Raw genomic sequence first — 12,798 nt, forward strand, 5'->3', positions numbered from 1 at the left:
TAATTTAAAAAAAGTTAAGTTAAACGGTCTTATTTTGAAAACAATATTTACATGAAGTAATAATAATACTAAAAGCTAGAAAATAATTAGGTGGGTCCTAGGTACTAGTCATCACACTCCTCATCAATCTAGGGCGTTCATCAGACAATTAAATAAAAGCGTTGGATGCGTTAACATTTTTTCTTAAATTATTTTATTTTATACTCACTTCTGCGAAAAGCTCATACGGCTCATCAATAAGCCATCTTCAATACAATGCCTTGCCATCACAAATAGTAAGAAAAAATTCTTCGGGGAGCATTTTATTCGAAAAATCAAATGGCGTATCTATTTTCTCTCGACACCGGATTGCGAGTAATACATCAGCACAGGTATAATTAAAGACATATAGAGCAGACTTTACTTTTCAATTGCCTACTCCTTCCAAAGGAGCACTTACAGGTAAGACTGACGCTCTGTTTGACATTTAGCCTGAAATTGTTTTCGCTGTAGGATAGCTTCCTTATAGGCTCTTTGTAGTTTCGAATTATATCCGTGCGAATGTATAATTTAACAGAAATCGCACAACATGAAGGCAGCTTGTCTTAAGCCTCGTTTAGTTTTGAATGGCTGGATACGTTCTTTCCAAACCTTACGGAGCTAATCGTGTTGCTCAACGCGATTTAGCAAAACATGCTTAATCTAGCTCTACCACTCTCTAATACGAGCAGACAGAAAGGAGAGCTCCATACTTAAAATTGGAATAAGAGATCCATGAGAAGCAACTTATTACCAGTTTCGCTCTATACAAACTCCGCTAGCCAAGTTAACTAAGCATTCATGTCTCACTAACAAAACAAGTAGACATGGCCAACTCACTTTAAGCCGTACAGTGGTTGCGACAGTCTTTGTTTGCCGCTCACCGTAATAACAACGCCGGGTAAGCTAACACGAGATCGTAACAACGCTAACTAATGGCATCCAAAGGTGCAAAAGAAAACTCTCTTCAAGCGATGTGAGTTCGTTTCGGGCGCGTGAAAAAGTTATAACAGATGGGTTGTCCCCCTCTATAGTGAGTTTTATGTACATAAATAGACGAAGATATTTGTGTAGTGAAAATTTATGTTTTACAAGTGATCATTTTTGTTTTCGGTGGTAATTATTTTTGTTTTTTTTCGCAGATTTAGCTTTGTATGTACGATATGAGTGACCTGACAATAAACGTCGTATTTTCGTAATGCTTTTTGCAGGCCCTGGTGTAAAATAGTTTCACAATGGTCTATTAAAACTGTATGTACGTAGCGTGTATGTATGTTTGTTTGCATATGCATGGGTTGAAAAGTTGTTCCATACATCAAATAAAGTCTTGAACGGGTTGAGTGAACTGTAAATGAAACCTCAATTGCCGCACTTCATGCCTCATTCAAGTTGCTTACGACCGCGCATTGTTTTGATCATTGCGCCAGTGCTATACTTTTTTGAATGAAAGTATATGCTTGCATTAGGAAGCACATATTCCACAAAAGTCTTTTCCCAAAAGTGAATCTACTTAAACGTGTAGCTACGGCTAGAATATGCTTCCTCTCTTAGTTGCGTCTTTTCCGAATGGTGTTCGGCGGCTTGTGCGCTATGATTGAAACCCCTCCCAATGAAAAAGATTACGAGCAATTCTCGAATGAGAACCCTTTTTTTGATGGCGACCATGGCAAACGTTTTGAGGACTATGGCTTAGGGGCATGCACCTGGAACATTCGGCTCATTCTCTGCCCCAGTGATTGTAGTCTTCATGAAGGTAAAGGCTAACATCGCTGGGCATATATAAAATGCAATAGATGGCGCAGTGAACTAAGGAACGAAAGCTCAAAAGGTACCGTGTACTTATGGTGGGAGTTTCCCACACTTTCACTTTCACTTTTTTGTCCATTGTGGTTGACATCAATGAGTGCCAGGTGGCGGCACTTTCGTCTAACCAGATTACTTTTTAGTAGTCCTCAATGAGCCAATTGCTTTCTCTCATGAACTTAAGTAGGAGTGAAAGATCCCGCTCTGTCAGAATGTCGAAAAACCGTACGCCCAGAAATCTGAAACGTCTTGTTTGCTATGCTAGACATAGGCAGAGAAAGTGATGAATCGACTCCTTTTCATCCTTATCGAGGGTCCCAAGCTCCTTTTTTTGCAGGTTTAGTTTTTTGGCCGAGCTTTCTTTGATCTCACCTCAACGTTCCTTTTCCAGCTTAACTTGTAGTCGGGAATCACGAGGAGATATTTGCCTTCAAAATGGAGAAAGGGCCGCAAAGCGCCGTTTTCAATAGCTTGCTTATCTTTAGAAGGAATTTACCTGCGATCAGAGTGAAGATTGTTTTTATAATCACTAAGGTGATGGCGTCTGATTTGCCTTTCCGGTATGCGTGCTGAACTGCGTCCAACTTGCAGAAAATTGCGTTGTCTCTTATATGCAGGTCAATAAGTCTATCCGTAGAGTCGTAAAACCAAAGGGTGTGATGCCTTTTGGCCTGTGGTCCTTAGCTTTCGAATGGTTCAGTTTCCATGCTTGAGGAATGCATACCACCTATACACTTCTCCAGGATTCAGGAAGGAGAAACAATATATCTTTTGCCCACATTGATAAGAAATCTTTCTTTGAGAAACTAGAAAAGGCATTTTATGGCTGACTTTGCCGGAAAATTCAGATGGGTTTATGTTGACCGACTTACTTACTTAATTGGCGCTTAACCGTTTAAACCGACCGACTTATGTCAACCAAAATACGCGCCTCTGTGTATCGAAGAAAATGCACACACTATCAAAAGGAAAGTTTGTCGTATAAAAATAGACAGTTGATGACTACTTTACTTGGCTTTGAACTTCGCTTGGCTTGGAACTGACTTAACAGTGGTTAGATGAAGAATTTCGCGCCGCTTCGGAATATTACGCTGCGGGCAGGGACCTGGTGCATACTGACGCAGCAACGTGCGAAGATCTCAGATTGCATTCTCAACATTTTTGATATCAAAATACTTTAGAAAGTTTTTTACAAAAGGGTCCTCCTTGGCAAAGGTCTGTAAAACAGTTGAGCATATAAGTATTTGTCATAGAATACCACTTCTTTTTACAAGACAGTGAAGTTGAATTCATATTTGTGGTTATAAGGGCGCTGGTAGTTCGTTTAACATTACGGTGTGAGTTTCACGGTGATCTCAAAACTTGTTACCCATAGATAAACCCACTTCGGTATATCTTTGACCCTAGTATATACATATTATACATACATACATATGTACATAACTATTACGAAACTTTATTCCAGTCACATTGCATGTAGAATTGGGTCAACTGGAAGTACATTGAATGCGGTTTATTGGAGTGTATACAACCTCGTGAATATGTTCATACACATATATATATGTTGTTTTTTACGCTGACTCTCACCAAATATTGTGAATGTAATTAGTGATCAGCGAAAATTCTTCCAAATTTCGGTACCTGCCGCGACCAATTAAAGGAATGTCTTCGGAACGCTTTCACAAGTGAGTAGTATTAAATTTTATTTTAGTTATTATGCAGCCGGACCATACGTCTATACTGGGTTCCTGGTCATAATAGGATAGAAGGTAACGAAAAAGCCGATGAGTTGGCAAAGAAGGATGCTGCATTAGACAAATCGACGGTATACGTCGATCAAGAAGGAGACAGGAGTTGCATACGATCAATGAGATGGGAAAGGCATGGAAAGAACCACGGGACTGCAACATTTTTAAAATCGTGTGCAAATCCTACGAAGTCAGACTTAAAAAGTTGCTTATATCTTTAAAGAAAAAGACTTAAGGCTCATGCTGGGCATACTAACTGGACACTGCCTTCTGACGTCACATGCATATCGTCAGTAGGAAATGCGGGCTACAGGAAGAAACGGTTGAGCACGTGTCTGTGTCTCGGAGAGATGCAGCTTTAATAGGTTATATCATAGACTACAGTGTCCTTTTTAATACCAATGTACTAAAATCCACGATTTTGGCTGATGCCCTTGGAAGCGAATCTGATGATGCCTGAACTGTTTTGCTTCTTAGTTGCTTAAGGTTCCTCTTATGTGTATAGTGAATCCATAGAAAGACCTTGGACCATAAATTGCTACTGTAGCACCCCTTTTGGGAAGATGATTTGCCTGTTTATAACCTTCATGTTGTTGTTGTTGTTGTAGCAATGCTCGCCCCACCTAATAGCAGCGACCGATTACAAATTGTCATCAATATCCTCTAACGGGAGTCCAAGGAAACTTGCCGTTTCAACAGGGGTGGACCATAAGGAAAGGGGTGTTAGAGGGGTTGGTTCCACATTACAATTAAAGAGATGGTTGGTGTCATGTGGGGACACATTGCAAGCGGGGCATACATTTTGTATGTCGGGGTTGATTCTGGATAGGTAAGAGTTTAACCTGTTACAGTATCCAGAACGAAGTTGAGCAAGAGTGACACGCGTTTCCCTGGGGAGTATGCGTTCCTCTTCCGCGAGTTCTGGATATTTTTCTTCAAGTACTGGATTCACCGGGCAATTCCCGACATAAAGGTCCGACGCCTGTCTATGGAGTTCACCAAGGACCTGCTTGTGTTTTTTCGCTTCATACGGCTGGGTTCTCAGGTGCCGTATTTCCTCAAAATGCTTACGGAGATGACTCCTTAGGCCCCTACGCGGTGCTGGTTCGTCAATCAGATGTCTGTTGGGATGCCCAGGTTTCTGGGTATTCAACAGAAACTGTTTGGTCAGCATCTCATTTCTCTCCCTGATGGGGAGTATTCTCGCCTCATTATGCAGGTGGTGTTCTGGGGACATAAGAAGACAGCCCGTGGCGATTCTGAGAGCAGTATTTTGGCAGGCCTGTAGTTTCTTCCAGTGGGTAGTTTTTAGGCTTGGCGACCATATGGGTGACGCGTAGCACGTAATCGGCTGGCTAATTGCTTTGTATGTGGTCATGAGCGTTTCTTTATCTTTTCCCCAGGTACTGCCAGCAAGGGATTTGAGGATTTTATTACGGCTCTGAATTCTCGGAACAATTGCGGTTGCGTGCGCACCGAAATGTAGATCCTGATCAAACGTCACACCCAAGATCTTGGGGTGTAAGACAGTCGGTAGCGTAGTGCCATCGACGTGGATGTTCAATATGGTCGACATTTGGGGCGTCCATGTTGTAAATAAGGTCGCGGAAGATTTAGTCGGTGACAATGCCAGGTTTCGCGAGGCGAAAAAACTGGAGAGATCAGGGAGATAGCCGTTTATTTTATTGCATAGCTCATCGATCTCTGGGCCTGGGCCTGTGGCCATTATTGTGCAGTCATCGGCGTAGGAAACGATTGTGACTCCTTCCGGTGGTGAAGGTAGCTTAGATATGTAGAAATTAAACAAAAGTGGGGATAGGACACCACCCTGTGGCACCCCTTGTTTAATTCTCCTTGGTTTTGATGTTTCGTTTCTGAATTGCACCGATGCCTGCCGACCACCCAGATAATTTGCGGTCCACCTTTTAAGACATGGGGGAAGGGTAGACCCTTCCAGGTCTTGCAGTAATGAGCCATGGTTGACCGTATCAAAGGCTTTTGATAGGTCTAGCGCTACGAGTACTGTTCTATGGTGGGGGTATTGATTCAAACTGCAATTTATCTGGGTGCTAATGACATTTAGCGCGGAGGTAGTGCTATAAAGTTTTCTGAAGCCATGGTGATGAGAGGCTAGCTGCAAATGTGCTTGGAAATAAGGGAGCAAAATGGCTTCAAGCGTCTTTGCCACTGGCGATAGGAGAGATATCGGACGATATGACTCACCTACGTTAGCTGGTTTCCCAGGCTTTAGTAGCGGGACCACCTTGGCCATTTTCCATTTCTCGGGTATGGCAAAGGTGGAGAGAGACAGGTTGAAGACATGCGCTAAATATTTGAAACCCTCTTTCCCTAGGTTTTTAAGCATCGGCATGGCTATGCCGTCTGGGCCCACTGCTTTGGATGGTTTAGCGCGACCAATGGCGTCCTCAACCTCTCTAGCGGTGATGGTGATTGGTGACGCGCTGAATTTGTGTTTATGTGCGTGTCTATTGGCTCTCCGTCTATCTTTGTCGACCGTAGGAAACTTTGTCTTTGTGCTTAGTCGGATTCGATAGGGACTTTACGGTGGACCAAAGTTTTCCTACACCGGTAGAGAGGTTACAACCTCTTAGGTGCTCTTCCCATTTCGCCCGCTTGTGTTCGTCCACAAGCAATCTGATGCGTTGGTTTATATCCCTTATTTGGGGGTCGCCTGGATCAAGCTGTCTTATAAGGTCGCGTTCCCTCGCTAAGCTCGCGGCCTCCGCCGGGAAGTGGGACCGGATTTCGGGAATTCTCCCGGCGGGAATGAAATGTGCGGATTCAATGACCTTACGGAAGGCACGCTCCCCTTGGCGGGCATCAGTCGGGATAGGGAGGGCAGCAAAGCTGCTGTCTGTTGCAGATTTATATTCTTCCCACTTTCCTTTTTTGAAGTTTATGAAAGTGCGTTTTTCGGTGACGATGAAGTCGGTGGTACGCTCGAACGAAATAAGTATGGGCAGGTGGTCGGATGCAAATGTTACCATCGGCTGCCAGTTGACGCAGTTTACGAGTTCTGCGCTCACGATTGAGATATCTGGCGAGCTATGACAGCTTCCTACCATACGTGTGGGGGCGTCTCCGTTTATTGTGCAGAACGTCGTTTCTTCTATTTGATCCGCCAACATCTCACCCCTACTGCCCGCAAGTTTGAATGCCATAGGTCGTGATGGGCATTGAAATCGCCTAAGATAATGCGATTGTTGCCAGTGAGTAAGGCCTCGATTTTAGGGCGGTATCCACTGGGGCAACAGGTGACAGGAGGGATGTAGATGCTGATGATTTCTAGATTTGCATCGCCTGACCGGACAGATAGGCCTTGACGTTCTAAGACATTGTCCCTGCGGTCGATGCCAGGATCAAATATATGATATTGCACAGAGTGGTGTATAATAAACGCGAGGCCGCCTCCATTTCCGCTCTCGCGGTCCTTCCTGTGGACATTATACCCAGAGCAGGTCTGCAATGCAGATCTTGCTGTGAGTTTAGTCTCTTGAATCGCAGCAATGCGGATGTTGTGCCGCTTCATGAAATCGACTATCTCCGTAATCTTCCCAGTTAGTCCATTACAGTTTAACTGCAGAATTCTGAAGTGCATAAGGGGTGACGCCGCCACTCTAGGGGTAAGTGGCGGGTGACTACGCCTAGGTTGTGGAAGGCCAGGACGCAATTGCTGTTGTGGCCTTGGGACTGGGCGCCCTTGGGCAAGCATTGGGGTACCCGGATGATTTGGGTTTGCGACCTGGCAACATGGCGCGATGAAACCCGTCGAGGGGTTGCCGTCGCGGAGACCAGAACATCTAGGAAAGTGGCACCACCCAAGGCAGGAGCTGCATTGAGCGGATGTCGCAAACCTATATATTCTGTGCTGGCAGACGGTGCAAACGGAGGGAGGGACTAAGAGTTTGTTTCCCTGACCTGCACGATTGCTGCCAGAAAAGAGGGGGGGAGAAGAAGACGGGGGCAGGGGCTGATGCTCAGCATTGCTACCAGCTCTACTACGAAGGTAGTAGTTATGAGTGGTATCAGCTGTTTGAGTTGTTGGCGCCGTGGGGCGCGAGCAGCAGCGGGTACTTGTTGTGGCTTGCTGAGCAGCGAGGCTGCTGGAAGGTAGTGGAGGGGCACTTAGGCGTAGACTACGGGACGCCCTTGGGCGTGAGCAGCAAGGAGCCACAAAAGATTTATAAAAGTTACGTGGACGTCGGGTTTTGGGATCAAGCCCAGAACAACCTGTCCGATGCAACCATCCCTTGCACGAGACACACTGAACAGAGTATGACCGTCCTAAAAAGATTCTTTTCTGGCAGATGCAGCAAAACCATTTCTCAGGACCGGGGTCAGGAGACGGACCCGGATTGGGTTCGATACCTTCCCGGAGTAAGAGAATATGTAGCAGTCCTGCTGCAAGGAGCTGCTGGGAGGATGACAATTTGTGGGAGGGACGAAACAAATTAAATGGGGTCACACTGAAATGACAGTCCTTGGTCGGGAAAAATCCCGAGTCGCTCCGGTACATAGAACCGACTGCCTTGGGAAGCGCATAACCTTTATGTCTCTCAAGCCAATGAGCCAATGCTGCCGAAACCTTGTTTTCGTCCAAAGATCGTTCGGAATCCTATTTTGATCTATAAAAACATTTGAATTAAGGTCAGTTTATTGTCGTAAGATCGTTCGGAATCCTATTTTGATCTATAAAAACATTTGAGTTAAGGTCAGTTTATTGTCTCCCAAAGCACTCCGTCCACGATATGCACCTTAAAGTTACGTGATATTTTGAGCTATTGCATCTTGTAGTTGCAGTAAAGGCTTATTTAAGAATTTTCTTATTATCCTTATATGTCCAGTCATATTTACGAGGTTTAGCCAAATGCCCCACATTATTCTTTCCGTCCAACTTCGACCCCTTCGTGAACCAATTAACCAATCCACTGGCCCAGATAAGCCCCTTTCCCCGGGGTTCACTCATATGAATGATTGAGGTGAAGCTTGTGCAGGGGCAAGTTGTCGGCACTACTAGTCTGTACTCTCTCGAATAAACTCCTCGTTGATGAGAGTGCTGAAATACCCAAAGTGAGAAAGATGCCATGAATCCTGATTGGAGACGCAGTTGCCTTGTCCCCAATGTCTACCGGATGTCAGCATGACGTTCAAAGCCAAGGTAGTGGTTGTTCTAAGAGCGCCGCTGATACTAAGGGCCTCTTGCTGTTCATTGTACTCGCACTAATATTTTGGCAATGTTTGTCGTGTCCAGTGCAATCAGCCCCCATAGACCATAATTGGCTTGACTACCATCTCATGAAATTCTTTGATCCTAATGGACTTTTTAGCTTTGTATTTCACATTGGGTCATACTGTCAAAAATATTCCCTTAATATTTAACTCTCGATTTAATCTTTTGCTTTCTTAGAGAGAAAAGGCTTCCAGAGGTAGGACAATTTTAAACTCTCAGAAGGGTAGGCATACCGAATTCTTCTAGGATCTCTATATGCCGTACAATCGAAAGGAGGGCTCTTTTAACGAATGCTGTTCCGTTCGTATATATCATTTTATTTCTTAATGATTTTTCTTTTCCAGAGCTGCAAGAGATGGTCTACTCGACGTACTCAAAGACGCTACACGCAAAGACGCCAACGCAAAGGATGGTGACTCAATGACGCCAGTACTTTGGGCCGCCTTCGAGGGACGTTTGGATGCTTTACGATTACTTTGTGGACGAGGGTAAAAAGACATTTTGAAGATGTAAATTCACATGTATTTAATATAATGTTACTTGATCTTTATCCCACAGCGGCGATCCTGAAAAATACGATCAGTTCGGCAATACCGCACTTCATTTAGCCTCCGCCAAGGGACACTTGCACTGTGTGGACTTTCTTGTAAAATTCGGAGTGAATATTTATGCGCTGGATATTGATCGACATAGTGCCAAAGACTTGGCAGCAATCAATAATCGTGACGAGATCCTACGCTACTTGGATGCTGCCACAGCAAATTTCGAAGCTAGCGAGAAGTAAGTGCGTATAATAATAATTTTTTTGTAAAAAAGCTAAATCATACGACGTCCATCAATGTAGGAAAAAGGCTAAAGCCATGCGCGAACTCGCCGAGAAAAATTGTGAAAAACGCATGCGTGAATATATGAAGCGTCAGCAGAAGCTGGAGAATGAGCAGCTGGATGTGAGCGGAAAATCAATAGCCCCTACAACCCCAACGAACAACAGCAATAGATCGAATGTGCTATCAACACTCAAGCAAAAAATATGGTCCAGCCAAGGTAATTTGAATAAAACCACAAAAGACATCACACCAACTGCAGGCCCATGTTCAAGTATCAGCAGTGGCAGTACAACTACGAAATTCAGTGAACTGGTATCACCCGGCAGTGGTAGTGGCGGTAGTGTTGGGTCCATTGCAAGTCGCGTTGCGATTACACAAAACAAACAGCGCAGCTGTCAACATCATCACTCACAACAACACACGCAGAATAAAGTTGATGAGGCTGCCTTCAAAATTGGCGGTATCGAACCAGATGGCAAGCGTACCGTCACATCGCTAGTGGGCGTACAACGGGATTCGGAAGTTTTATATGTAGGCACATTCAGTTCGAACGAAGAGAGCAGTAAGCGTGGTAAAATTAGCGATGTTTTCGAAGTGACAGACGAGACTGGTAGCGATCGAGAGCGTGATGCGTCAAAAATGGGTTACAGCACACTCTTACGTTCTTTCTCACAACCAGATATACTAGGCGATTCTTATACACCACTCGCACGGCAAAGTGAAGAATATCCAAGGCAGCGTACTGGCGCACTTTTTGATCGACCCATGTTGGGTAGTATAGCATTTCGACGTTCGGTAACAGCAGCGCTAAATAAATTACAACCAAGCACCGAAAGCTATTTGTCCCATGACATCGATGGAGGTACGACGGTTGGTGGTTCTGCTATGGGACGACAAGGAGCTGCAGTGACTACAACAAAAACTTCGCGCACTAATAAACAACGTTCGTTCATGAACATTTCCGATTCGGATTCGGATGCTGCAGATGGTTATAGCGAAGATGAGCAGGAGACTGTCGGTACACCGATAGCACGCTTTCTCACCGCTTGGGGTTTGGAAGAGTATTTGGCTATGTAAGTTTTGTGCGAATAAGCTTGATAGAGTATAAACTGAAAGCGTCTTCTTAGTTTTCAGAAACAACAAATCGATTTGGACACATTGATGCTGTTAACTGAGGCCGACTTGAAGTCTCTAGCGCTGCCGTTGGGTCCCTTCCGAAAACTTACATGCGCCATACAAGAAAGAAAAAATGCACTCGCCAATCCTGGTGCAATGATAGATAGTCGGCTTTAAACATCTAAATAATAGGATTTTGTTATAACTTCAATTATAAGACAAGAATAAAAAAAGTGCTCTTGAAGATGGCACAACGTCGACATATTTCCGAAACACAACTAACAAAAGATGGCGGAAAACAAGTCCTCTAGGCACAATTCTTTCATACTTTGGATATATTTTAGGAGCCTACCTCTCCAACACCTTAATCAAAATCCAACAAAATAATAATATAGGTATTTTGAGTATCTGTCTCGGTACCCGGTGACTCGCTGTACGAAAAGCACTCTAGACGACTTCTGATTTAGGCCTTGAACTAAAGAACGTCAAAGTTTTCTCGAGCACTTTTTGAAACCTGAATATAAGGCTGTTTATGAAAGGGTCTAAATCAAAATGGGCGAAGGAAGTAAGTTGTTAAGAGGGAGCTATGCCAAACTAATGTGAGCCAGGGGTGTTAAATAACTTTAGATATTTTTAAACGTATGAAGATTACTAGCCGTGAGACGAAAAAAATTTGATGTCTCCATGCTAATATATATGCTCCAGGATGAATAAATTTAAATATACTCGGGTTTTGGTAAAATAAAATGTATATTGCGAGAACATCGCACTTTCCAAAAACTGTACATAGGCCTACTCTGAAAGTTTCGTCAAGTTCCGTAAATCGTCCTAATATACATTAGGTTAAGAACTTTGGTTCGGCTCTCAATACTGATAGTTTGAGAAGGCAGCTCGTTTCTTTTCTCTAAAAACATGGGAAAAATGACTTTGAGACCTCACAGTCAACCTGCTTTGTCCACAACAAGTTCCTTGTCCTAATATTGCATTTGACAAATTTTCTCAGGATATAACCAGTGGTGGTCCTACAGAGCTATCTGCGCTAATATTATATACATTTCGGAATCTATCTAGGCCATCTCTTTATGACATCGGATCTTTTCAAGTTAGATTTTAACGCCCTGAAGGCAGCCTGGCTGTTTGCGAAAACATTACATTGATCTCTGAGACTTTACTGTCCTGGACAGTCTAGCTGTGTTTTTTATGGCATAGTTCTCCGCTTCAAAGCAAGAGGTAGAAAGTCAGTACGAGTGACTGATCTGCAGCTCTCTCTCAGTTCCCTTTTCCATTCTTGAGCCGTCTGTGCAAATTATAATATGTTTGTCTACCTTTCGTCCTGTACTTGGAAGTCAACAATTGCCGTAATATAGTCCTTATAACAATTCGATCAGTTTTTTCAACATAGACGAGAGCATGTCCCCTGACGGACGATTTTGGTAGTAGTTCTATATACTGACTGGGCGCATAAGTTGCCTTGACGACTCAATGCGACTATAGAATCTTGGGTTCCATATCATTCAAGTGCCCTGCAGATAGCCTCCCTTTTAAAATTACTTAAAGCACCCTTACCCGTTCAAAGATTTTCGATGAAGATAACCACCTCTTATTTCATTTCATATTTCATATATATTTATTAAGTCAAATGGTAACAACCTTACTGACTAGATTACAGGTGAAGGGTGTTTTTAATCAATTTGCCTTTCATTTTGAGCTATGCCCAAGCAGCTGAAGTCAGACCTTTGCAGGTCAATAATCCCACCAAAGTTTTCAAAATAAAGGAAACGAGGCTTATTAAGCTGTACTCCTTAGCTTCTGAGGGATTAAGTTTGTCTGTTTTAGGAATGAAATTCACTCCTGCACTTTTCCAGGTTTCGGGCACATAACCATCTCTTAGATCAGGTAGAAATTTGCCGCTATCGGCCTGTAACATGGACGGTATCACGTCATCCGGTCCCGTCGATTTGAAAGGGAATTATACCAGTACGATAATATCTTATCCTGGTCTACGCCTTATTCCAAGTAACTGTACAACAGTTGA

General features: G+C 43.6%; 1 protein-coding gene across 5 annotated transcripts; it reads left to right on the forward strand.

The window, feature by feature from the left end:
• The first annotated feature begins 913 nt into the window (after window positions 1-913).
• Window positions 914-11,023, forward strand: Sans (SAM_USH1G_HARP domain-containing protein Sans). Of its 5 annotated transcripts, none has more exons than XM_067777990.1 (7): window positions 914-1,051; window positions 1,161-1,284; window positions 3,287-3,506; window positions 9,165-9,308; window positions 9,379-9,600; window positions 9,665-10,720; window positions 10,775-11,023. In XM_067777990.1, exons 3-7 carry the CDS (start codon window positions 3,484-3,486, stop codon window positions 10,938-10,940), a joined length of 1,611 nt encoding a protein of 536 aa, XP_067634091.1. In that variant the 5' UTR covers window positions 914-1,051; window positions 1,161-1,284; window positions 3,287-3,483; the 3' UTR covers window positions 10,941-11,023. The 5 variants fall into 5 exon arrangements, with proteins under 5 accessions (XP_067634091.1, XP_067634092.1, XP_067634090.1 ...); XM_067777991.1 differs by having other exon boundaries at window positions 1,161-1,269; XM_067777989.1 differs by lacking the exon at window positions 1,161-1,284 and having other exon boundaries at window positions 920-1,134.
• Window positions 11,024-12,798: the final 1,775 nt, after the last annotated feature.

This window comes from Eurosta solidaginis, chromosome 3, assembly GCF_040869045.1.
Source record: "Eurosta solidaginis isolate ZX-2024a chromosome 3, ASM4086904v1, whole genome shotgun sequence".
Classification (NCBI taxonomy): Eukaryota; Metazoa; Arthropoda; class Insecta; order Diptera; family Tephritidae; genus Eurosta; species Eurosta solidaginis.